The sequence below is a fragment of the Myotis lucifugus genome, unplaced genomic scaffold (assembly GCF_000147115.1).
Source record: "Myotis lucifugus unplaced genomic scaffold, Myoluc2.0 scaffold_82, whole genome shotgun sequence".
Classification (NCBI taxonomy): domain Eukaryota; kingdom Metazoa; phylum Chordata; class Mammalia; order Chiroptera; family Vespertilionidae; genus Myotis; species Myotis lucifugus.
Genome location: NW_005871130.1, coordinates 2,910,848 through 2,935,331, shown reverse-complemented (window position 1 = coordinate 2,935,331; position 24,484 = coordinate 2,910,848). Strand labels below are relative to the sequence as shown.

General features: G+C 40.4%; 1 protein-coding gene across 1 annotated transcript in view; it reads right to left on the bottom strand.

The window, feature by feature from the left end:
• The window catches only part of ZNF407 (zinc finger protein 407), a 385,654-nt gene that overhangs the window by 132,075 nt on the left and 229,095 nt on the right, over positions 1-24,484 (bottom strand). The window contains exons 5-6 of the mRNA XM_006090793.3: positions 10,946-11,112; positions 7,374-7,457 (exon numbers count right to left, since the gene is read on the bottom strand). Of these exons, the coding sequence (XP_006090855.1) occupies positions 7,374-7,457; positions 10,946-11,112 (251 nt within the window). The remainder of the gene's footprint in view (positions 1-7,373; positions 7,458-10,945; positions 11,113-24,484) is intronic.

Sequence of the window (24,484 nt, the reverse complement as noted above, 5' to 3'; positions counted from 1 at the left end):
TGTGTGTCCCTCAGCCCAGCCTGCACCCTCTCCAAGCTGGCACAATCCAGGACTGCTGGCTCCCAACCGCTCACCTGCCTGCCTGATTGCCCCTAACCACTTCTGCCTGCCAGCCTGATCAGCCCCCTAACCACTCCCCCGCCAGCCTGATCGACGCCTGTTCCTCTGCCGGCCCGATTGCACCTAACTGCCCTCCCCTGCCGGCCTGGTCACCCCTAACTGCCCTCTCCTGCCAGCCTGGTCGTCCCTAACTGTCCTCCCCTGTAGGCCTGGGGTCCCCCCAACTGCCCTCCCCTGCAGGCCTAGTCTCCCCCAACTGCCCTCCTCTGCTGGCCCGATTGCCCCTAACTGCCCTCCCCTTCTGGCCTGGTCACCCCTAACTGCCCTCCTCTGCTGGCCCGATTGCCCCTAACTGCCCTCCCCTTCTGGCCTGGTCACCCCTAACTGCCCTCCCCTGCTGGCCCAGTCACCCCTAACTGCCCTCCCTTGCCAGCCTGGTCACCCCTAACTACCCTCCCCTGCCGGCCTGGTCGCCCTTAACTGCCCTCCCCTGCAGGCCTGGTCGCCCCCAACTGCCCTCCCCTGCAGGCCTGAGTCCCCCACAACTGCCCTCTCCTACAGGCCTGAGCCCTCCCCAACTGCCCTCTCCTGCACTCCTGATTGCCCCCAAATGCCCTCCCTTGCAGGCCTGGTCCCTTCCAACTGCCCTCCCCTGCTGGCCATCTTGTGTCCACATGGGGGCAGCCATATTCTGTGTTGGAGTGATGGTCAATTTGCATATTACCTCTTTATTATATAGGATAGTAATGTAGGGCTTGGTACTATCCACAGTTTCAGACATCACTCAGGATCTTGGAATGTATCCTCCTGACCATAACTGCATAACACTTAACTGATGCACATACATCTCACCTGCCTCTGCAGCCAGGGTAGCAGTTAGAAGCCAGACTTCTGGTTTCCTAATCCAGGTTTTGCCATAATTAACTCCCTACCTGTAAAATGCCCTGAGCAAAATCAGGAGGGTAATTCCACCAAACAAGCAGGGTAATTGTGAGGGTTAAACAAAATAAACTGATGTACAAAATGGAACCAGAAGCATGGATACATGGAACAGACTGGTGGGTGTCAGAGGGGAGAGGTGACTGGATAAAGAGGTTAAGGAATTAGCTAAAGAATGTATATGTATACCCACGGACACAGACAATATTGTGGTGAAGGCCAAGGGAGGAGGAGGTGGGAGTGGGTGGCGGTGGGCAAAAGAGGGGAGGATGGGGACATCTGCAATAGTGTTAATGTTAAAATTTTTTAATAATAATAATAAAAGAACACAAAGCATGTGTCCAGCACTTAGCAGGGTGCTCAATGACTTGGGATTTTTATCATTATGTGACTGGACTGCCTAACCAGTGACTACTGCAGTCCTCTCACACAGCAATGCATCTCACCCAGGTCCCATTTCCAGTAGAGACAAACCTATAGCTTACCTAAGATAATTAACAGTGAATATAACATCAAGATATTCTTTAGCAGATCCTACCAGGAAATATTTTATTTATCCTTGAAAAACAAAAGACCATATACAAAGCACAGTAAAAATCTTGGGAGTTGAGAGGATTTTTTACTCTTTTAGCCATGTGTCCTTAAAATAAATACCATCTACAAGATTCCAATCAAGTGGTCAACCGGGGTCAACATGACTGTTCTCAGCTTCTTAATTGCTGTGGACAACTCAATTATACTAACTGACTTATACAAAAACTCACTTTCATGACAATGGCAGGTTTTGCTTTCATTTGAGAGATAATAGGGGATATTCACCCGTTCATCTACTGAAGGACGTCTGAGTTCCTTTCATTTTGGAGTATGACAAATGAAGCAATTATGAATCTTCATGAGCAAGTCTCTGCTTAAGCCTACAGTCGTCCTCTCTTAGGTATGTATCTAGGAGTCAGATGACTGGGTTCTAGAGTAGGTACATTAATTTTGTGAAGCATTGCTAAACTGTTTTCTGAAGTGGTTTGACCATTTTACAGTCCTAGCAGGTGTGTATGAGAGTTGCTTTTGCTCTACATCATCACAGACATATGGTGTGATCAGTTCTTTGGATCTGTTTTTCTAATGATGCGGCAGATCATTTCATATGTATACTGGCCATACATTTATATTCTTTGATGAAGTGCCTGTTCAAATCTTTCGACCTTTTCAAATTGGCTGTGTTATAATTGTGTTTTTAGAGTTCTTTATATATTGAAAATACATATCCTTTATAACAGTTGTGATTTACATGTATTTTTCCCCATGTATGTGGCTTGTCTTTCATTCTTTTCAGGGTCTGTGGAAGAGAAGTTTTAAATACATCAATGTATGATTTTTCAAGTTATGATATTTTTCATTTCTGAATTAGGCTTCCCGTGTGATATCGATTATTTGATAATCTATGGTCACAAAGATTCTTCTGGAATTTTTATGTTTTTAGGTTTTATATTTAGATTATGATCATTTTGAGTAAATTTTTATATATGGTGTGATGTATGAATCAAGGTCCATTTTTATCGCATATGGATAGCCAATTGCTCACCATGGAAGTGAGGGTCTGCTCTATAATCTTTACTTCATTTCTTTGATTATTTGCCTACCTTGATGCTAATACCAGAATGACTTAATTAATACACCTTTATATTAAGTTACGAAGTCAGTTAGCATAAGTCCTCAAGTTCATTCATCTTTCTCAAACTTTTCATTATTTCAGACTATTGCACTTCCATATGAGTTTTAACATCAGCTTCTCAATTTCTTTTAAAAAGAAAAGCCTGATGAGATCTGAAATGATCAATGTGGGAGGACATAAAATCTTAACAAAACTGAGTCTTCCAATCCATGAAGATTGTACATCACTCTATCCACGCCCTCTTTAATTTCTCGGGGCAGTATTTTGAAGTTGCCAATGTAGAGGATTGCACATCCATTGTTAGATTTATCTCTAAATATTGTACATTGGTCAAAAACTATTGACAAAACATGCAAAATCTATTTTGTTCCATTGATCTATCTGTGTGCCAATACAATACTGTCATAATTATTGTAGCTATATAATAAGCCTTCAAGTTAGGTAGTACAAATCTTCCAATTTTAATATAATAAATCTAAGTGGCCAAACAATTTAAAGATATTTTTAAATTAAACAAATTCACAACTATATTCTGATATTTCCTTATTCCATTCAACCTAAGTTTGAAAATCTGTTGACATGACTCAATAACTTGTTTGTTCTAGTAGCCTTGGTAGACAGCATTATCTATTTGTTATGAATTTGACAGGAATCATGGGGAGAAAAGGGTGATATTACAGATTCATTGCCTGAATCAGTGGTATAAATTGAAGGTCATCTAAATTCTTCAAAGTTAATGTTCTTGGTTTGGAGGTTAAACGTAAGCACTTAAAAAACATAAATATAGCTTATTTCATTTAAATTTTATGGCATTTTTATGTCATACAAGTTAAATTTAAAAACACTTTTAAAGAATAATGTCATTTATATTCTCTATAACTCTATTAATCTGAAGTTCACATTAAGCTAGCAATATATTGCAATAAACCAGTTATTTTGAACCTTTTCAGCTCATGACACACATGAACAAATGACTAAAATTCTGCGGCATGCCAAAAAATATATTTTTTTGCTGATCTGACAAGAAAAATAGGTAAAATTCTGACTCATTCACAGCAGATGGCTATTGTTGTGTTGGCTGTTGTCATTTTTTTTTTCCTTGACAATCTAGGGTAAAGAGGTCAGTGCCCCTGACTAAATAGTCAGATATTGCATGTTTTAAAAATTCTTATGGCACGCTGGTGGAAAATCACTGCAATAAACTGTAAATTGTTATTTCATATTTTACTTGACAATATATATAAAAATGTGTAATATTGAGAAAATTTGAATTATACACAGGCTGACAGATAAAAAATATAACGTACCAAAATAAGCTACATAAATATTATGCTATGACCATTAAGTAAAGGCAGGCTCAAGCGTGTCTTCATAGTAGGCTCATAATGGAGGATAACTGGTTGTACATTTATGTAAACTGCAGTTTATTCAAGTCTGCACACAATAGTTAATTTGTAGCTCATTAATTTTGTGGCATGTTCAACACTCCTGTTTGAAGAGGTTAACTGTGTGTTTTTTAAGCCAGAAATGATAATTTCTTCAGGAAATTTTTTCAGGAAATACACTTCAGAAAAAAAGAAGAACTTTCCTGTTTGTTAGTTTCAATATATAGCCAAGAAAATTAACTCAACTTCTACATAGTAAAATCTGAAATCAAACCTTACAAATTTTAAATAAGAATTTCAGTTCACTGATATTTGTTACTGGCAGAAATGAGATAGGTGCTATATGAAGAGGTGTGCACACTTGTTAAGAGAAAACTTCAGATGGACTGATAAGTTTATTTTGTCTACTGGGGCCAGTCCTTCTAAATCCTTTGTCATTCCACAGCCAGAAGGATGACAACATCTATAAGCAAGACATTAACTACTCTTGAAAATAGGGTTACCTGGATACATACTATTTAAAAAGCTGAACAAAGATGACATTTCCTTTCCTCCTATTTTCCTTAATATTACACACTTTTCTTTCTTTTTTTAAAATATATTTTTATTGACTTCAGAGAGGAATAGAGAGGGGAGAGAGAGACAGAAACATCAATGATGAGAGAGAATCATTTATCGGCTGCCTCCTATACACCCCCTACAGGGGATTGAGCCCGCAACCCTAGCATGTGCCCTTGACTGGAATCGAACCCGGGACCCTTCAGTCTGCAGGCCAATGCTCTATGCACTGAGCCAAACCAGCTAGGGCCACACTTTTCTTTATGTGCAATAATTTTGGCCAAAATAACCAGGAAAAAATATTCTGCCTCTTCAGTTCCTCTGATAGAGTCAAGGAGGGATAAGGGGGCACCAGAAGGTCTGTGCATGGGGCGGGCCCTCAGGTGTCTGTCAGGCAGGCTGCCATGCCACCCGGAAGCTCACATTTGGCATCCATCCCCCCGGCGGCTGGGGCGGGGGGAGGGTTTGAAGCTAGCCACTACTCCAACCACTTGAGAGGGTTGCTCCTGTGCCTGGAAGGAAGGGCTCTGGCAGGGGGTGAAAGTAAACCTTGGGTTGAAAGATGTTCTGTGTCAGCCCACCAGGCAATTAGTTTGCAGGGGTGGAGGGGGATTATGTCCACCATTTGGAACATCTTTGATACCTGTCCTTTCCGAGCTGAGTGTAATTGCGTAGGCAGTCTGTGGTAAAAAGGTAAACTGTGTCAAAGAGGAATGAAGCAGAAAAACATAGATTTCAAATGCACTACACAATTCCAGCCTTGGGGGGGTGGGGGGGGGGGGGGAGAAGCTGCATGTTGCTTAAATTTTATAAATCCAGTGTAAAAGCTAAGGACCTAGACTGAGTTACACTAAGCTGTTTGGTTGAAGTGTACAGTCTTAAGAACTGACTCTGGTATTAAAGAATCATGTGTGATTTGTGCCACAGTGGCAGGTAAGTGCCAAAAAGACAGATGCTCTGTCTGGGAGACATTGTCCTATACGGTATGAAGTTAATAGCAAAGTAATAAGGAGCCCCTGGACCCAACATAAAATAGAAAGTTGTGCTGCTCCATGCCGGCTTCCAGATCGATAGCCTGTAAACGCCTCAGCATTACCGGCCCCGCTGCGGGGGAAGAGCAGCGCCCCATGCTGGCAAAGGCAGCACATAGGAGGGTCGCCTGTTCCCCAGGGCCACCCAGCATGTGACAGGTGACAACAGTGGCACTGGAATGGTAACAACCAGTCATCAATAAACCGAAAACAGTGAGAATAAAATCCCCGCACAAACACACCATGCCACACACATACTTCCAGCTTCTCAGAGACAGTTGCAAGCGTGATGCCCACCCACGGGGCTCCTTCACCTCTTATGCAGAATCTTTAAGTTGCTGGATTAAAAATGTATGATCGCAGGTCACTTCTGTAAACTTAACATAAACATTTGTGTTTACAAAGTTAAGTCTGTGTTTACAACATTATGTTCAACACTGGAAATTTCTCTTGGGCTCAGTAATGACTCCTATCCCACAGGGAAATCTAAAGCATGTAAACTCAAGATCTAAAAGAAATGGCTCGCATTAATTTCCATTGACCTTACAAGTAGCATAATGAGTATTACAGCTACCTGCAGCTAACTTCTAAAAATCACATATCAAGAATAAAAATGTACCACAAACAACATGTATCTTCATTTCATGCCATTTTGAGTTTAACTGCCAAACTCAGCCACACTCATGCTATCTTAATAAAAGTCCAACACTTAGTTACCAATTCTGTTACCACATAATTTAACATCTAAGCGAATCACTTTGAGAGCAGAAAGTGGTTGTGTTGACAATTAGAAGGGACAATGACACAACAGCACTATTCCAGGCACCTATAATTTAGAATTATTAAAATAATTAGTTATAGGACCCATTATAGCACACCAAGTAGGTCAACAATTTTTATAAACGTTTAAACGTTTCACCTTTAAGTGTTCCTAATGAAGGCATCATTTTATTTTGTGAAATTACCAAGAATGCATATCGTGAAAAACAAAACCCCCTTCAATGTCCACATCCACTTATGTTGCCCTCTTCATTGCTATCCACTCTTGATAGCAAAAATTGAAAAAGTAATGAGTTCAAACCTCATGTACCAGTGAAACACACTGAGAGATTGCTGGCAGCGGTTCTCAACCTGTGGGTCGCGAACAATGAAAATACATCCTGCATATCAGATGTTTACATTACGATTCATGACAGTAGCAAAATTACAGTTATGAAGTAGCAACGAAAATAATTTTATGGTTGGGGGTCACTACAACATGAGGAACTGTATTAAAGGGTCGCAGCATTAGGAAGGTTGAGAACCACTGTTAGAGGGTTAGGTGGTTAGGGAGGCGAGACAGAGTGGGGCAGGGAGGCTGTAGGTAAGGGGGTTGAAGGGGTGATGAGCAGACTGACTGAAAGGGGGCCCAGAAAGGAACATGGACCTTGGCTCCACCCATGAGGTCCTCCACCTGTGAGGTCCGAGGCAGAGTCAGGCCTACAGTGAAGGGCCTACTGTATCTGTGCTTTGGAGGCCAAACTCTTTTCCCTCCTGTTTGCCATGAGTTTACAGAGGACACCTGATCCATAAAACATGAGTAGGCCTAGTTTTCAACAATATAATAATAGATGAATTGAAATCTTAGGATATTCAAACAATTTTCAGTGGCTTTTACGAAAGCCGAGCAGACAAGCACGGAGGACCAGGAGCGATTCTGGGCGCCTGCCTGGACTGCTCTCGAGTACTGACCTGTATGCTGCCTGCGGTGCTTGGTGAGGGCGTGCCGGGTCCCGCCAGCGAAGCCACAGAGGTCACACAGGAACGACTTCTCGCCTGTTGCAACAATAAACAGATGAGGGACTGCGGAGGTCACAGATCATTAAAACATATCTATCAAGGCTTTCAGGGTTACTAATTCCTCCAATCAAATGTTTCCATGTAAATATGTCAAATGGGAATGAAATTACCACTGCGGTTTATTGACTGTGATAAAATCTGAAAAGCACCACTGAACATAATTACATACTTGTCAGACCCATAAAAATTAGCTTTATTATCAATGGAATGGTTTTGTACAACTTCATTTCTGGTAGATGTCTTCCAGATGGGGCTGCTTTATGCACTTGAACAGTTTTTATGCATATCCTGATTTTTTACAATTCCCATACATCTGGCCTTTCTGAGCTGAGTAAAGACTGCTCGGAATAGTTAATATACAGTATATATGATTTTGCTTAAATAACACAATGAATTTTCTAACAGCTAAAGGACACTGAATTGGTTTTACCTGATTCTATCAGGGTCTTCTTTAATAAGTTCCTACTTAATAATGTGAATTAAATGGTTTCCTGGAACATACTGAAGATCCAAGTATCAATAAAATCTACATTACTCAGTACCAATAGCAGTTCAATGCTGTTTATGTTTCTCAAACTTCCAAGGCATAAGAAAGAAAGGGTAGAGATTGCTAAAGAAATGGTACAACACTCCTATTATTCATCTTTAATGCTAACTCTGGCCTGGAAACTGCAGCAACAATTAGAGACAGATTTGGCAGACTCAGTATTTGTTAAAAGTGTGTAAATGCTCATTTTTAAAGCATTTTTACACAAGCTAACATTTTGCCCTGCATGTTATAAATGCAATCTATCTTTCTACTGCAGCATATTTAGGCAATAAGTGTCGGTAAGCCAGGCAGTTTATCCCATAAGGCTCACGAAGCAGGGCCAGTGAGAATAAAATGCTAACCTTGGAGAGATCCAGTGAAATTATACAATAGTTTTCCCAAACTGAAATAAATCATTTGTATCTATCTTTATCTACTTTACTCATTTAGATGTTTTAATGCAACAAGTCTTCGAGGGCTCTGTCCGAGTCAGCCTGCTTCGTCCTCAACCATTTTGGTGTGTCACAGCGGAGATTTAGCGTGAGGGGGTTGGAAAATGGTCATTGCCTTTTTTAAGCTTAGAAACAATAGTAACTATAAGAAGACAGAACAACTTTGGTAATCAAAAAGGTCTTCCCCTTGCATAAGAGCATGACTAGGCTTTCTAACTTAAACAAATATGTATTAATAAAGAGTTTAACATTATGTTTAATCCTATTTGTAATGGCATGTTTAAAATGTTCATTATTATCATTTACAAAATAGAGCTGAATTTAAATATTTTTCCTATCTTTACTTTCCTATCTTGGGGTTAAGTTTATTCCTTGACATCACTATTTCAATACAGAAAAAAGGAATAGAGTAGATGGGCTGTGAAGAATAAAGTTTAATTATAATCACTCATTTAATTATTTAATCAATTAAAAATATAAATCTTTCTAACTAGCTGTATTATCAATTAAATAACACGGAACGTAGACTTTTTTAAATCCACAAAGATAATTTGCTTGTTAATATTAACATACTATTCTACACTGGGGTAGAACTCTTCTCCACTATTTATTCCTCACCACTCTCTTGTGGGCATGAACCCCTTGTGCATGTGGGAATGTGTGTGCCAGTTCACACACACACGCACACTTGGTGGGCTGTGCCATTCAGCCGGCCAAATCTCTGATGAGGAAGGAGTACTCTCACCTGGTTCGGATCCCAGAGGAGTATGACTTTCTCTCACTGGTAAACTCTGTGACCTACATCTTTCTTATGAAATATGCTCCCAAACATAGAAAACTCCTCATGATGTATGTTCTTTTCAGGTACACAAGCTTTGGGTACATATTAAGTTTTGTTCCCTTTCCTGGTTTAACATATTTACCGGCACAAAGACAACATTATTTTTCCATGTGATTTGGTTCTAGATACATCAGTGACCTTGAATTTGATGTGTAGAGTTTATTTGGGGTGTTAGTCTACAATGACTTGTATGTGAGATTTACCTTGGTGGCTAGATATGTTTGTCATTCCACATTCAATTTTCACTTATTTTGAGGAAGCAGGGAGCGGGGGGGTGGGGGGATGGGGGTGGTGGCGGGGGGAGAGTTGCGTTGGAATGGGCAACACAGTATTTTTCAAAAGAAAATTTAAGAAAAACTAAATGTAATATTTCACTACATGTAAAGGGGGTTCATGTAACATGCCATATTTAGCTGATAGCAGAGCTATAATAGGAGACTTTTCTTAACAACTTGAATTAGTTTCAAGTGTGCCATTTTGCATTCAAATGCAGAAAGACACGGAAACCAATCCTTTATTTTCTATTAGAAAACAGCCACTGTCCCCTATCTCTCATTATGGTGCAGACTACAAGACCTAACAACAAAAATCCATATTATTGATCCGGCCAAGTCTCCACAATTATTCTTTAGAAGGAAACGCCGACGATAAATTACATCTGCACTGGCTTTTCATCTGCTGTTCGATATAAGTGATCTCTCAGGGCAGGCTAGAGACCTTAAATCGTCAACGCCCTTGTCAAGGAAGCAGAGGAGGCCTGGGCTTCCACAACTGCTGCAGAAGAACTTTTAACCTATAATTTCTAACAATAATATAGGATTCTTGGCAATCAGAAGAACATTTGGGAATGCTGATTAAAATTTATTTTTTCCTGAAACAAAATACTTTTTGAGAGATGTGAAGAGAAGGAAAACCAGGAAAATACCAAACAGCTCTCGGTAGTACAGCTCTGGTGAGGGAAGGAGAGTGCTCGAATGCACCTGGAAGGAGTTTGGGCCCACTGCCGCAGATAATGAAAACACGTCATAAACACTGACCACAGTAGGTACTCAGGGACATGTTTGTGAAGGTCAGATTGAGAGTCCTCGGCACCACACCCAGCACAAGTGTATATTCTGTGTGTGCTTTCCATCACTTGGTTTGAAAATTCATATAGTCCTTTAAATGTATAGTGGCTAAATTCAGATGAGTCTTTTTGTATTAATTATCAAAAATTCTTGAATCTGATAGCATTCTGCTCTTAAGAGAAATAATGAGTGCATTAATTTTTTTTAAAAAAGGTGCATAAAATGGAGATTTAATTATGTTAACAAATATGATGGTGCTGAGTTTATCTCAGTAATAAAATACAAGACCAGTTCTTCACTAATCAAGAATAGACCTAAAAAGATGTGTTTAAACACATACACATATATCTACACACACAACAGAAATGAGCTTTTAAACAGAGAACTTGGTCTGTTTAACTGTACACGTGCAACACTCAGCTCCACACACACATGTTCAAATGTCAGTTTAACGCTACCCTCTCATTCACGCACAGTGAACTGATACCATCCTCTTTGCTATAGAATTACCACAATCTTAAACTCTGCAAAAGGGAAATCATTTCCATGGGGCCCTCATGCAGGGGGCAGCACACCTGTGTGTGTCCTGTAGTGGTCTTTCATGGCGGAGGCCGTGAGGAAGGAGTAGTGACACGTGGGCCATGTACACTTGAAAGGCTTTTCTCCTGTGTGCAGCTTCATGTGATTGTTCAGGGCCCACTTCTCGGTGAAACTTCTATCACACAAGTGGCATGTAAATTTCCTGCATGAAGAAGAGAGAAAACCATGTAAACGTGACCCGCACAGGCCCCCGAAGGCCCCAGCAGCAGCGTGTTCTAGCCCTGAGTGGGGCAGCGCAGGCTCGGGGAGAACCGCAGGCCGGGCCTGTCATGTCTGTATAACCAGGCATTGATTTTGCTGTCCAGGCCTGGCACTCCAGCCATTTATTCTCTGCTTTGCGGTTGGGCCCAACGGGTTTGAAAAATTCTGTTACAGTCCAGTCACCCCTGAGGCAAATGTGAGAATAGATTTCACCTGTACAGGCCTACACCACTTATCCAGGGCATGGGCTGTCAGAGCAGAGGCTAAATGAAAAGCTATCCATACTAAACTACTCAGACAACCCCTGCTCTCTGCAGGCGGAGGCGGCTGCTGCTGGCTGCGTGGGAGCCCCCACTGCTCCTGGAACAGCAGTGCCCCTGCAGGCACCCAACTGCCCCCACCATAAAGCTCCCAGGGGAAGGAGGTCCCAAGGGCAGCTGCTGAACAAGCTGTCCTACTGAGTCACCACATGGCTACATAAAAAGTTGACTTTGATAAAAATAAAATTATAAATTCTTTTATTTCATAAAATAAAATTAAAAATAAGCCTTTGAGAGAAATAAATCTCAATTATTTCTCAAATGAAAAAAAAACACCTGAAAATAACAAAGCAGTACTCACACTAGAAATATTTCAGCCCCAGAGCCCACAGTTAAAGATACCTTCAATGATCAAGGCAGTATGAACTATGAACAAAACACTTGAATACTCCCTCTGGTTAGTCTTCTGTCCTGTTTCACTATCACTCATGAAATCACTGCTAAAATTTACTTTTTATTACTAATACAATTTAGTTTAAAGCCTTCCCTGTACCTACTATAGTAGTGTCCAGCTAATTAATTCAGGATAATGAATAGTCAAATAAAAGCAAATTAAACCAAATATTCAAAATTAAAATATTTTAGTTAGTTGATAAGCACTATGCCACAGAAGAGAAACTATATAGCAGCTTGATTTGACTGCCTTAAATTGGTCTATACTTTTAGCAAGTTAATGCAACTAAAAAAACAGGATTACAGTATGTGTTTTAAATTATGATATAAATATGGAGGTGTATATTCTTTGCATAAAGGCTTTAACTATGATTTTACAAATTTCCTTCATCTCATAAGGGTAGAAAAAGAATCTCAAGCTCCAAATAATTACCTTTCTCATTTTGGGGTAAATGTCGATTACTTTAACAAATTAATCATTCAGAGTTTCACATATTCTTATGAAATTACCTTTTATAAAAATCCCTCTTCATTTGCTATATGTATTTATATTTTTATAACATTAGATCTTAAATGCAACGGGAGTGAAAATTACTAAATACTTCAGAAGTGTCATACAAAATATCTTAAGTGCTTCATTACTATTAAAATTGCCAATTAATATATCTATATAATGTGTGACATTATATTTGCAACCATTAACTCAGACTGACTTTGAAATTACTACATCATTTGATCATTGCTTACTGGTACTACAGAATGACAAATATAGCTAAATACTTTGAAATGCACTGTAAAAAAAATATCATGTCCGTATATCTCTTTGACGGGTCTTCATGCATTTAACATTTCAAAACCATGACAGGGATCTTATTTCTAAGATAAATTCCCCTATCTACTTATTTCTTCATGTATTTATTGTGGATCTAACCTTCTCCTACAAGAAATAAATAAGGAGGTTAAATAGATGCTATCTTTTAACAAATAGTTTCTCTAGACTGTATTACAACTTTATGAATGACAAAATAAATCCCTCATTTTTAAATCTACCATGATGTACATTTAACAAAATTACATCTATGAAACCTCAATGCATGTGCTCTATTATTCATACGTAATAAAAATGTTAAACCAGAGCTTAGTGCCTGCCATGAAGTGACAAAAGCCAGATAACAAAGAACTGAGGCCACTGCTTGACTTTCAGAAAACCTCGTGTCTTCCTGTTTGCTTTATGAACATAAATACGTGTACTGGTGACCAATGTAGAGAGTCCTTGTGAAGATTAAGACACCCATTAATGGGTATTTCCTGGGACCCCATAAATTCTGAGTCTCAAATACTGTAGACTAGCTGCCTTCATGTAGCAGGTCAGCAAGGACAATACCCACTGAAGGAGCCCTGGCTGGCTTCAAGTAGGTCTTCAGGACTTGAGCTAATGAGCAGTGCCCTGGGGACCCAAGGAAAGGTGCCAGCGTGTGTGGGGACCCACGGAAAGGGGTGCGCTGTTGGTGGAGCCATGTCCCTGGTTATCAGGGGTTCAGATGTCTATTATGCTAAAACTTTTTGGAATAAAGCCTTTTTTCAGGTGGTCAGCTGTGCTGTAGAAGTCAGTTAAGATGTTATCTTTTAGTGTAAATTCACATGCTGGTGAGTCAGCTCAGACTCCTGGCAACCCTGCGAATGAGTGAATGAGTGATGTCCACCATGTTCTGTCCTCAACAGATGTCCTCAGCTTCTGTGGACTCAGGTCTACGGCTTCGTTTATGGGGGCACTCCATCTCTTACTTGGTAAATTTATAAAGTTTCCTAAATTAAATCCTCAGCATTTTCCCAGCACTCTTGCTGTACTTACACTGGTTTCTTTATTTACTGTAATATGTGCTATTCTGTCATCAGCACCCCCAACACATGGAAGGCCCTGGGCCTTTGTTCTCCCCTGTTAAAGCCAGTGGGGGACCCCCTATGACTCACTGGTGACATGATTTATGCTCACAGAGTCAAGGTGAAAATCCACATCTAGACTTAAAATTTTGAGGAGAGAGTACTAAATATCCTCATTGTTAGATATATGACAAAAACTAAACATTTTCACAGGGTGTCCCTAGCCATTATGTACAAAGTTAAACTAAAAAACTACTAGGGGGCTGCATTATGACTGCATGAATAACACCACTCCCTTAACAGATACTTATGCCTCAGTGGAACTCTGTGAGAGCAACTGCTTGTTTTTGAATGTCAAAAGGGCAGACAAGATATGTCAAAATATATTAACTTGCATTTTTAGTTGCATCCTTAACTTTAGCTTTCCATTATCCACAGAAGCCAAGTGGCCTAATTGGGGAGCTATACTTATTTTCTCAAATCATACTTTAAAATGTTATTTCAACATGTAAAAATCCTACTAGTTGGATTATTCATTCCATTTATTAGTAACATAATTTTTAAAAATGCCCCTATCCCACTTACATATGAAGATAAAAATATTTTGATGCTCTGGTACTTTACTACCTTATAATATTAAAAATATAGTAGGATGTGTCACTAGCATATTTTTATGTTCTTTACTAATCTCTCCAATTCAGGATAATTTGGAAACTAATTGCGTTGGCGATGTTTTTAGAGTTATATTGTACTATCTCGTTCTCCTAGAAAGCTTATCTAGGTACACAACCAAGAGACTCTGGCACAAGTACAGATGTAGAAAAAAATGTCCCCATTCAAATGTGAGCAACCTTAAATACCCACTGGGGGAGAAAGTAAATAATGGGTTTAATCATAAAATAGAACATCATGGTGCAGGTAAAATGAATCGACTAGGACTATATTTATCAGCATATGGGTTACACCATCTCTGAAACTTAACAGCATTAAAACAAGTTAGATACAAAAATGTACCACTGATATAAAATTTTTCAAAGAAAGGAACAATATTAAACGTAGACATATGAAATCCATGTGCAAAGATATTCATGGTATCATAATCTCTGAATACTGCTTGCTTCTGAGAAGAGGGGAGCAGGCGTGCATATGGGAATAGAGTGTTAACTATAACTGTATGATTTTGTTGTTTTTTTTAAAAGAAGAAATTGAAGTATATACGGCCACATGTTAACATCTTCCAAAGTGTTTCCATTGTTTTTGAAATTTTTCCAAATTCAAAATGAATATTTTAACTAAACTATCAAACAATATTTCACATCTTCTCTACATGACACATTGGACCAGACTTGTCAAATTAATAAGTCACACAAATTCACATCCGCAAAAAAGAGTGCAGCAGTAAGCCAGATGTAGTATGGCACAAATGAAATTTAATCAAGATATTAAACAATAGTGCAGTTATTATCTTTCAAAACTGTGAAACAAAGTTGTTGACTGATCCAAAACTAAACTGATGTTGCAAAAACTTAATTGACAGGTATTGCTGGTCTTTATGAATAAACCAGAATACAGAGCAGTTAAAACAATACAAGGTTTGTATGATTCCTAGCAAAGCAGTCCAATCTATACTAATAAAAGCCTATGTGGTCATCACGCCCTCACGCCGTGATGCCCTCACGCCGTGATGCCCTCACGCCATAACAATCCATCACCAGGAGGTTGCGTGCGCAGCGGGTACGCAAGGGTGGGCGGGGCTGCATGCGCAGAGAGGTGCACACGAGTGGGCGGAGACTTGATGCGTGTGTGGCACGGAGGCGGGTCCTGGAGGCTCCTCGCTGAGCCGCGGAGGCAGGTCCTGGCCTACCTGTTTGGGGCAACCCATCGAAGAGCCCCAGATGGGTGGGTGGGGCCTACCTCTTGGGGCTCCTGCATTGTGAGAGGGCAAAGGCCAGGCTGGGGGGACCCCCCGCCCCCCACCGAGTGCACAAATTTTGTGCACTGGGCCTCTACTGTACTAATAAATTTGTTCCAACAACTCTAAGTTACCAATGCAGTTTCTTTGGAAGAACAGCCTTTTTACATTTATTATAACTTAATAATTATATGATACTATAATAAGATAAAATGAAAATAGAACATGATGGGGTCTTTGCCCAGTCGGGTAACCATATGAATTTCTGCTGGGCTACAAATATAACTCAGGACTCACTTTCTTAAACAAAGAAACACATAAAAAGGCAGTTAAAGACAACCACTGAAGGGCAACTACAATGCTCAACTAAATCACATGAGCACCTTATGCTAAAGAAGTACCCAAGGATAACAAAGCCAAAGGGAGAAGTTCCAGAAAGTCTGCCAAGATAACAAATGCAGTACCTATTAGCACCAGGACAGGGAGGGGCCTGCACAGGTCTGTCCTGGGAAAGAGCAAAGTAAAATGTACAGTACTGCCTTGGGAGTTAAACTACTTATTCATGCAAAAAAGGTGCTAAATCCACATTATGTACCCCAATATTATTCCACAGTAATCCTGTTCATCTTATTTCTATGAGATTTCAGAGTACTATAAACATGTTTTAACACAATATGCAATTTTAAACTACATGTAAAATAAATCTCTCTAAATTAAAAAACTGAAAAGGTACACTGATAGCTAAATAATAACTATGAAGACACTCAGGGTCCCTTTGGCCATTTTCTTCCAAATATTTGTGTGTGTGTTTGTGAGGTCCACAAAAGTTCTGACTCAATGAATAAAGTTATATTCTGAAACCAAAATTATTCCATGATAACACTAATATCCAGATTATTCACATTAAGCTAGAGTTTGAGAGAGGCCTGTTTCCGATTACATATAAAACCCGAGCATGATTTATATCAAGAAGCCACAAAGACCTAAGATTAGAAAGGTTTCATTTACTAAATGTAACTCTTCAGGCTCAAGTGCAGCTTAGAGATGAAGCTGGAAACCTCCCGAGGGCTCTTACACAGCACCCAAGGGAGCTTGCTACTTAAGCCAAGAGTCTTGAGTGCATTTTTGCCCTGAACAGGTGATAATTAGCCTAATTAACAGGCTATATCCTTGTTAACTAGTTGGGACAGAAATTTAACCTCACTCATGCCAAAGCGTGTCATTTTAAAACCTCTTAAAATATCACTCAGTTTTTAATTACTGTGAAATATATTTTTTGGCCCTTTCTATTCAATCCAAAGGTTGAAAAGCTTTGTGTCAAAATTACTTCTGGGAGAAGTATTAAGCAGAAGATTAATCCCAGGGTGACTTAGTCAACTAAGAACCAAGAGAATGACTACTTCTAAAGACAAGCATTCAAGGATTATAAGGGCTATGCCCGCAAAGATTTGAATTCATTCTTCAAAATCTCACTCCTATGAAATTTTTCTCTGTCAAAGAGACCACAAAGTCCGACCTGCCCCAAACCATCCTAGTGAGTTTGGTTGGAATTTCCCCCATTCCACTGCATGTGCTGTGTCCAATGCTCACCAGCATGACAAGTGTCTTGGATTAGAGTTAGGAAAAGCTCTGTGTGAAGGATAGTATTTTCTACTTGATGGGCCATCAGGTCTTTGATAAATTTACTCAGTGCTGCCTTTGCAGCTCAGACAGAAGGAGCCACAGACAGTCCATGAACAAACAAGTATGGCTGTGTGCTAATAAAACTTTATTCACAGAAACAGCCAATCCCTGGCTTGGATGACAGGTGACACACCCCACCCACAACCACCACGGCAGCCTGATCTATAGGGAGTAAAAGAGCATGAACTGAGCTCTGCTGGGAAACAAAGGTCCACTAAGCCCCCTTCCTCAGGACCTGAGAAGTTGGTTTAGTCCTGAAATAGTTCATGTTCCCTGCAGGGCAGGGCTTTAAAACGCCAACATGAGAACAGGTGGAAGGAATTATACTGCATATGAGACCCATTCCAGTCCCAGGCTGCCCCATGCCTTTCAAACTGCCCCCTTTCAAGTGTATGGCAGAGCTGGAGGCCGTGGAAAGTTGAAACAATTAACTAGCCATAGAAGTCAAATCCTGGCACACAAGACATATATTAAATTGCCACAATCCTCTGGTCTGGACTAAATAAAATTTTATCTCTTCAGGTTAGGTAAGAAAACAATGGATTTATGTAAGGAAGGTTAAAATAACAGGTACAAATAAAGGACTAATATTACTGTTTAAATACTATGTAAAGAGAGTTTCTTTTAAATCATTGTTCTTAGTGATATAATTTGAGAAAAAAATGACAAAATGGATTTCAAACCCATTTATACCTTCATCCCAAATACCTTGACCAATATCTAGTCATTGGACATTCACAACACAACCATAAAAACCTTCAAATTAAAAGGGTTCACTATTTCTACATCAATTCATCAATTTAAAAAAAAGTATGTGTTGGAACCTATAGTGTGTCTAGCAATGCTCCGTGTATGGAAGAACTACATGCCTCCCCAAGAGGAGCCAATGAGTCAGTGGTCAACATGAATGTCAGTGAAATAATCAGAACACTAAGGTGCCACATTATGTTGGACTTCTTAACAAAGCCTTAAAAGACATTTAGAAAAAGCATCAGTGAATATAGAATGAAACCGTTGTTAAATCTTTCAGGTAAGGTTTAGGTGAGTCCAAAAGGATAAAAGAGGTTAACTAATGGAGGCCGCAGATAATGACCAGCTTGGAGGCAGAGAAGAGATAGGCAGAGACAGGTGGGGGTGCGTGTGAACAGTGAACCAATTCTAGTATCTGGGGGGAGAGGGTAGAGAGCATGCTGCATAGAAGGGAGAAATGTGGGTTTACCTTTGAGTAGTATCCGTGACCAAATAGATACAGCACATATGCATACAAGCCACGAATATGTGCATGTCTAGAATAAACCCCACCGAAACAATGTCTACATCTGAGATTGATGATGAACTCTTTTATATTTGGCCAAGAAACACACAGTCTTCAAAATAGCATGTCAGCTACAACAAAGACTGCTGTGCTTCAAGCCATGTACCTAGAGATGCACTAAAAGTGGGATTTCAGGGAGCTAAGAACCTAGGCCTATCTCGTTTGCATGGCAATGAAAAAAAACCTTTTACTAAGTGTTCAGATGACAGTCTCACCAGTTATAGTATTAGAATGAACTGGTAACAAATATAAGATAGATTTTACCAATAAGACCAAAAAATAGGTTACAGAAAGGAGAGAGCACTAATTAAAATATATCAAATACAAAATCAACTAAAGTAATTTTCTTTTAAATTTTAATATTTTAAAATTAAACATATATTAATGGAAGCTGAGTATGAACAAAAACTTCTGTCCCAATGCAGAAGTTTTGTCAGCTCCAATTATCCAACAAAGACCTACTGGAGTATGAATAAGGCAAAGATGACACGGCTGATTCTAAGTGGCAATTGGGTTCAACCCTAACACAGGAGACTTTAATGTTCACACTAGAGTCCTGGGAGAGCCAGACACTGACACCAATGTGCTCACTTCCTGACCCTGTGCATCAGTTAGAAGGCAGGACCATCACTATTTATCCCAAATGTAACTTCCTATAGGTCTCAAATATACAGTAGCTTAAATGGAAATGAAGACAATATTTCCCTACAAAAGAAATATAAATCTACATTGAATATACGTTACATATTTTTTTCCTAAAATATATTGTTGTAATATTGAAACATGTCCCATAGATGCATATATTTATATACCAGCAAATACAGCATATTTGCAATTTATCCTGTAGGTCCTTACATCTTTCTTATGGAAAGTGAATGTCTAGACATTTGACTATACCTGCCAAATTTAGACAGGCCCCCCAGCCTGGTGGAGACTGTGTGACTTGCCAGGCCTGGGAAAGGCAGCCTTTCCCAGCTCAGGTGTTTCACTGTCTTGGCCTCTGTCATCATCGCAGCCTTCTAGCATGTCAGGATGATCTAGGGGACCATTTGAGCTCAAGGTAAGATTAGCTGGAAGGCTAGAGATGTGTTGCCCAGTAATCTCAGAGTTCAGGACAGAATTGACCCTTCCTGAGACCTCAGCCCGAGGACCAGCAGTTAAGCACACTTCTAGAGTAAATATCGGGGTGTTTGTGCACTGGAGTGTCACCAAGACACAACCTGAGTTCAGAAGACGAGTCAATGTGGATGTTGCCGAGCCTGACATGGATGAGAGCTTGCTTTAAATCATAACATCATTCATATATGTAGAAAGAGTATCTTGTAAGGAATGTGATTTGTTCCTTTCTAAATCATAAGTTCAGGGAAAGTGCTAAAATTAGATTCACATAAGAAACAAATTTTAAGGGATATATAGTTGTTGTGATCCAACTGAGAATGAGTTAATAAGATACAAGCAGGCTCTGGGGAGTGGGAGCGGCCAGGGAGAGGTCAATGGGGGAAAAAGGAGACTCATGTAATACTTTAAACAATAAAGAATTTAAATTTAAAATAAACAAGATACAAGATGGCTCTTCACCACTGCTGCACTCTCCACTGTGCATTGGGTACAAAGTAACTTGCATGAACCAAGCAACACTGGGAATGCATGCGTCTCTGAGGCTTATCTGGATGGAAAAGCCCTCTTAAATGCAGGGCAAAGCAATTAATGCCACTTCTTCCCAGTACAAAGAATCATCATTTACTGTAAAACTTGGATGTGTGCAGCTATAATTCCTCTTTTCACAAAGTAGATTTGCAGTTTTCATCTACTTCTCATATATTCTAAATTATTTTGAAAAGATAAATTCAGATAGACATCTATAGAGATCATTTATACTAATTTTTCAAATCTTCAACACCTCAAACAAAAGACCATGTGGAATAACATTATCATTTATTACATACCTTCCAGCATTCAAAATATTAAACTAAATTTCCTTCTAATATAATTAAGTGTCTGAGCAAAAACAACTGGAAGGATGTATATAGGTGAAGAAATATATTTAAACTTGGCAGAAGTACAGAGTTAGGGAGGATAAAATACAGAATTGACTAAAACTATCAAAAGAAGGTTAACAACAGAAAAGACTTTTCAATTATGGGTTGGGAAGGAATAAAAATGAAAGTCAAAGTATTTGCCCCTTTAGACTTTATGCTAAAAAGAAAACATAGCCATTCAGTTCTTTATATTGCTACTATCTTTTGATTAAAGGTTTTAGACCAAGCATGTCAAACTTGCAGCCTGTGGACTGCATGCCTCGTTTATTTGGCCTGTGTGAGCCTTTGAGTTTGACATGCTTGTTTTAGACTGAAACACATGGAAATGAATTAAAGTCCCAGAAAGTATTCCCCCTAAGGGAATAATGAGGAAGCTTTGGGCCGAGTAGGAACAGTAGTGAAAGTTCCACTTGATCAGATCTCACTGAAGATCAGGCGGGGCCAGTGAGGCCAGAAGAGTCCCCCAAGCTCCTTGTGCCTGAGCTCTGGTCACCAACTCCTCACCCCACACCTCACTCTGGGCACAGGGCCACTGTGTGGCCCTCAGCTGTGCTCACATACTCCTACCTCAGAACACCTGCCAGACTCTGCTCTGCCTGAAACACCCATGTGGCGCCCTCCTCTTGTCACCTTATCTCTGAGGCTTCCTCTCACCACCTACCAAAAACTGCAATACAGTACCTCCCTCTTTTATGTCTCTGTGTCACCACAATTTTAATAGTGGCATGTGTGAGTTCTACTTCTACTTATTGAGAATCTTCCCATGCTGGAGTGTAGGCTCCTGACAGCAGAATGCTTGCCAGCTTTAGTTTCTGCTAACACCCCAGGGCCCCGTACAATGCCTGGAGCATGGTCAGTTTCTAGCAAATAGCTGTTCAATTAATGGATTAAATACTGTAAAAGAACCACATCTACAGAAGTAACATCCACTTATCAAAAAATACACAAAGGCCATACACATATACATACACACACACACGTCTGAAACGACAAATAAATAGAAAATAAGTCGGGCAGGCACACAAAGCAGGGAGCAGTAATTGTCTTGGGTGGGAAGTAGGCCGGGGAAGCCTGAACAAACAGGAAGGTCGATTCTGGAAAAGTACTTTATATACTGCAGCATTGAAAATATTTACACACATACATTCCATCTTTAAGAATATATATGTACATGCAAACAGAATTTGAAAAGCACAATTTTGAGGTCAATGGTGGGAAAAGGGAAACATATGTAATACTTTCAAGAATAAAGATTTTTTTAAATAAAAAAATAAAGAAAATGTTCAACCAAAATAATTCTTAAATAAAATTTAAAGGAATCACTATTTTCATCCACTGTTGGTTTTTCTGTGCCATACTTATAAAAAGGAAGGAAGATGTTTTGGCTTTTCAATTTTTGAAGTGGAAACCTCACCATATTTATATTCAGACAGTTCAGACATCACCATTCAATGACTTTATAAGCTTATACTGTGAATGCCACAGAGCTGACAGCTAATCATGTATACTGTCCGCACAATTAAAGGATCTTCTGATTGCTGTGAGTAACCACATAATCACAATTGTAAAAGGGACAGTTCTGGGTGCTCAATAAGAAGGCATTACCAGACGTGGAGACTGGCAGACCAGCTCTCCCTGAAGCATCCTGATGCTGCTGTGACTATGTGCCACTCATTTGTCCACTCCACACCATCATATGCACGTGGACTTTTTAATTATTCTCTACTTTCCTACACGTACATGCCCTAAAAGATTCCAAACAATTTAGAGACACATAAAATGCTCTGTAATGTCTTAGTATCTTTCACAGTAGGATCATATGAAGGGTATGAAAATGATGTACTAAGAAACATTCCTAAAATTTAATAATTGTATATAACTAAATTTTATCAAAAATCCAGAAGATGGCGAGAAGTTTCTGATAAATGACCTTCCCGGTGACATATTTTAAACCACAAAGAGAGCTGTTGAAGGAGGCCATGCCCAGAATGAGGTGGACAGCTGCCTGGACACCAACATGGCTGTGACATCGATGCCTTGACAGTACTTCAGCCTGAATTTCTACACATGTACATGCAGCTGGAATAAAATACCTCTAGAATATGTCCTAAAAATAAAACCTAATTTCCACTGAAATTCCACTGAGTCCAGCCTTATGGATAAGGTGTAGGGAAGTCGAAGATTGTGAAGTGGCGCTATCAGAGGCTGTCCCTCTCCAGTAAAGGAAAGAAGGGCTCCGGGGAAGAGTCAGTTGCCTATATCTGGATAAGATCAAGCAGCCATCATACTAGTGAGAAATGCTAGCTACATAATATTCCAAGGCCCATCTCTAAGCGTGGGATCTATATGCATCCAAATGCTAGTTAACTCCACTGGAACAAAGAGAGCCAACTTCCAGGAGGCAGGGACTACAGAATCTTTATTCTTTAATTATCTAATGCAGTAAACCAAACCAACAGAAGTAACACTAATCATTATTTTGGCAGGCATAGCTGCATAATACAAAACCAGAAGTATAGGGAGGGGAGGTGAGATGATAATAACACCAAAGGAACAGAAAGTGCTTGCTGTAACCAACACCATAAAATCAGCTGCTCTAGGCCTTACAGAAAGCAGGTGCTGGATCAAATACTGGATTCAACCCCCCCACCCCCCCCACCCCCCCGCTAAAACTGAGAGACTAGGATAGAAAGTCATAACAATAAAAGGAATAAAGGAGATTTTTATACTATACTAGAGGCCCGATGCACGAATTCGTGCGCAGGTGGGGTCCGGCCAGCCCGGCCTGATCAGGAACAATCAGGCTGGGCTGGCTGGGGGGAAGGGCTGTGGGCTGTTGGCCAGCTGTCCCCGGCCCCTGATGGGGGAGTGTGATCGGGGGCAGGGGAAGCCAGGGGGAGGGGTGCGGGCCGTTGGCCGGTCAGCCCCGCCCCCTGTTTGAACTCCTGGTAGAACTCCCAGTTGAACTTCCAGTCGAAGGGACAATTTGTGTATTAGCCTTTTACTATATAGGACTAGAGGCCTGTTGCACGAAATTAGTGCACGCGGTGGGGGCGTCCCTCAGCACGGCCTGCGCCCTCTCGCAGTCCGGGAGCCCTTGGGGGATATCCGACTGCCAGGGAGAACAGGCCTAAGATGACAGTCGGACATCCTTAGCCACTGCGTTCACCAGCTGTGAGCCCGGCTTCTGGCTGAGTGGCACATCCACTGTGGGAGTGCACTGACCACAAGGAGGCAGCTCCTGTGTTGAGCGTCTGACCCCAGGTAGTCAGTGTGCTTCATAGTGACCAGTTGTTCTGCCGTTTGGACAATTTGAATATTGGCCTTTTATTATATAGGATAACCAGAAGAGCAGAGGAAGTGTTCCACTGGAATTCACAAGATGATATCACAAAAACCTGCTTAAGAGCTAAGAACTAAAAGACAGAAGAGCTAGTACCTTCGTTTGTACAAACCAACCCCTAGAATATCCAGAGATGTGTGGTAAATCTCCAAATATCACTAACATCCTATATAATAAAGAAGTGATATGCAAATTGACCATCACTCCAACAAATAAGATAGCCACACCCATGTGGTCAAAGATGGCTTCCCCCATGTGGACACAAGATGGCCAGCAGGGGAGGGCAGTTGGGAAAGACCAGGCCTGCAGGGGAGGGAAGTTAGGGGTGACCAGGCCTGCAGGGGTGGGCAGTTGGGGGCAACCAGGCTGGCAGGGGAGGGCAGTTAGCGGTGACCAGGCTGGCAAGGGAGGGCAGTAGAGGTGCCAG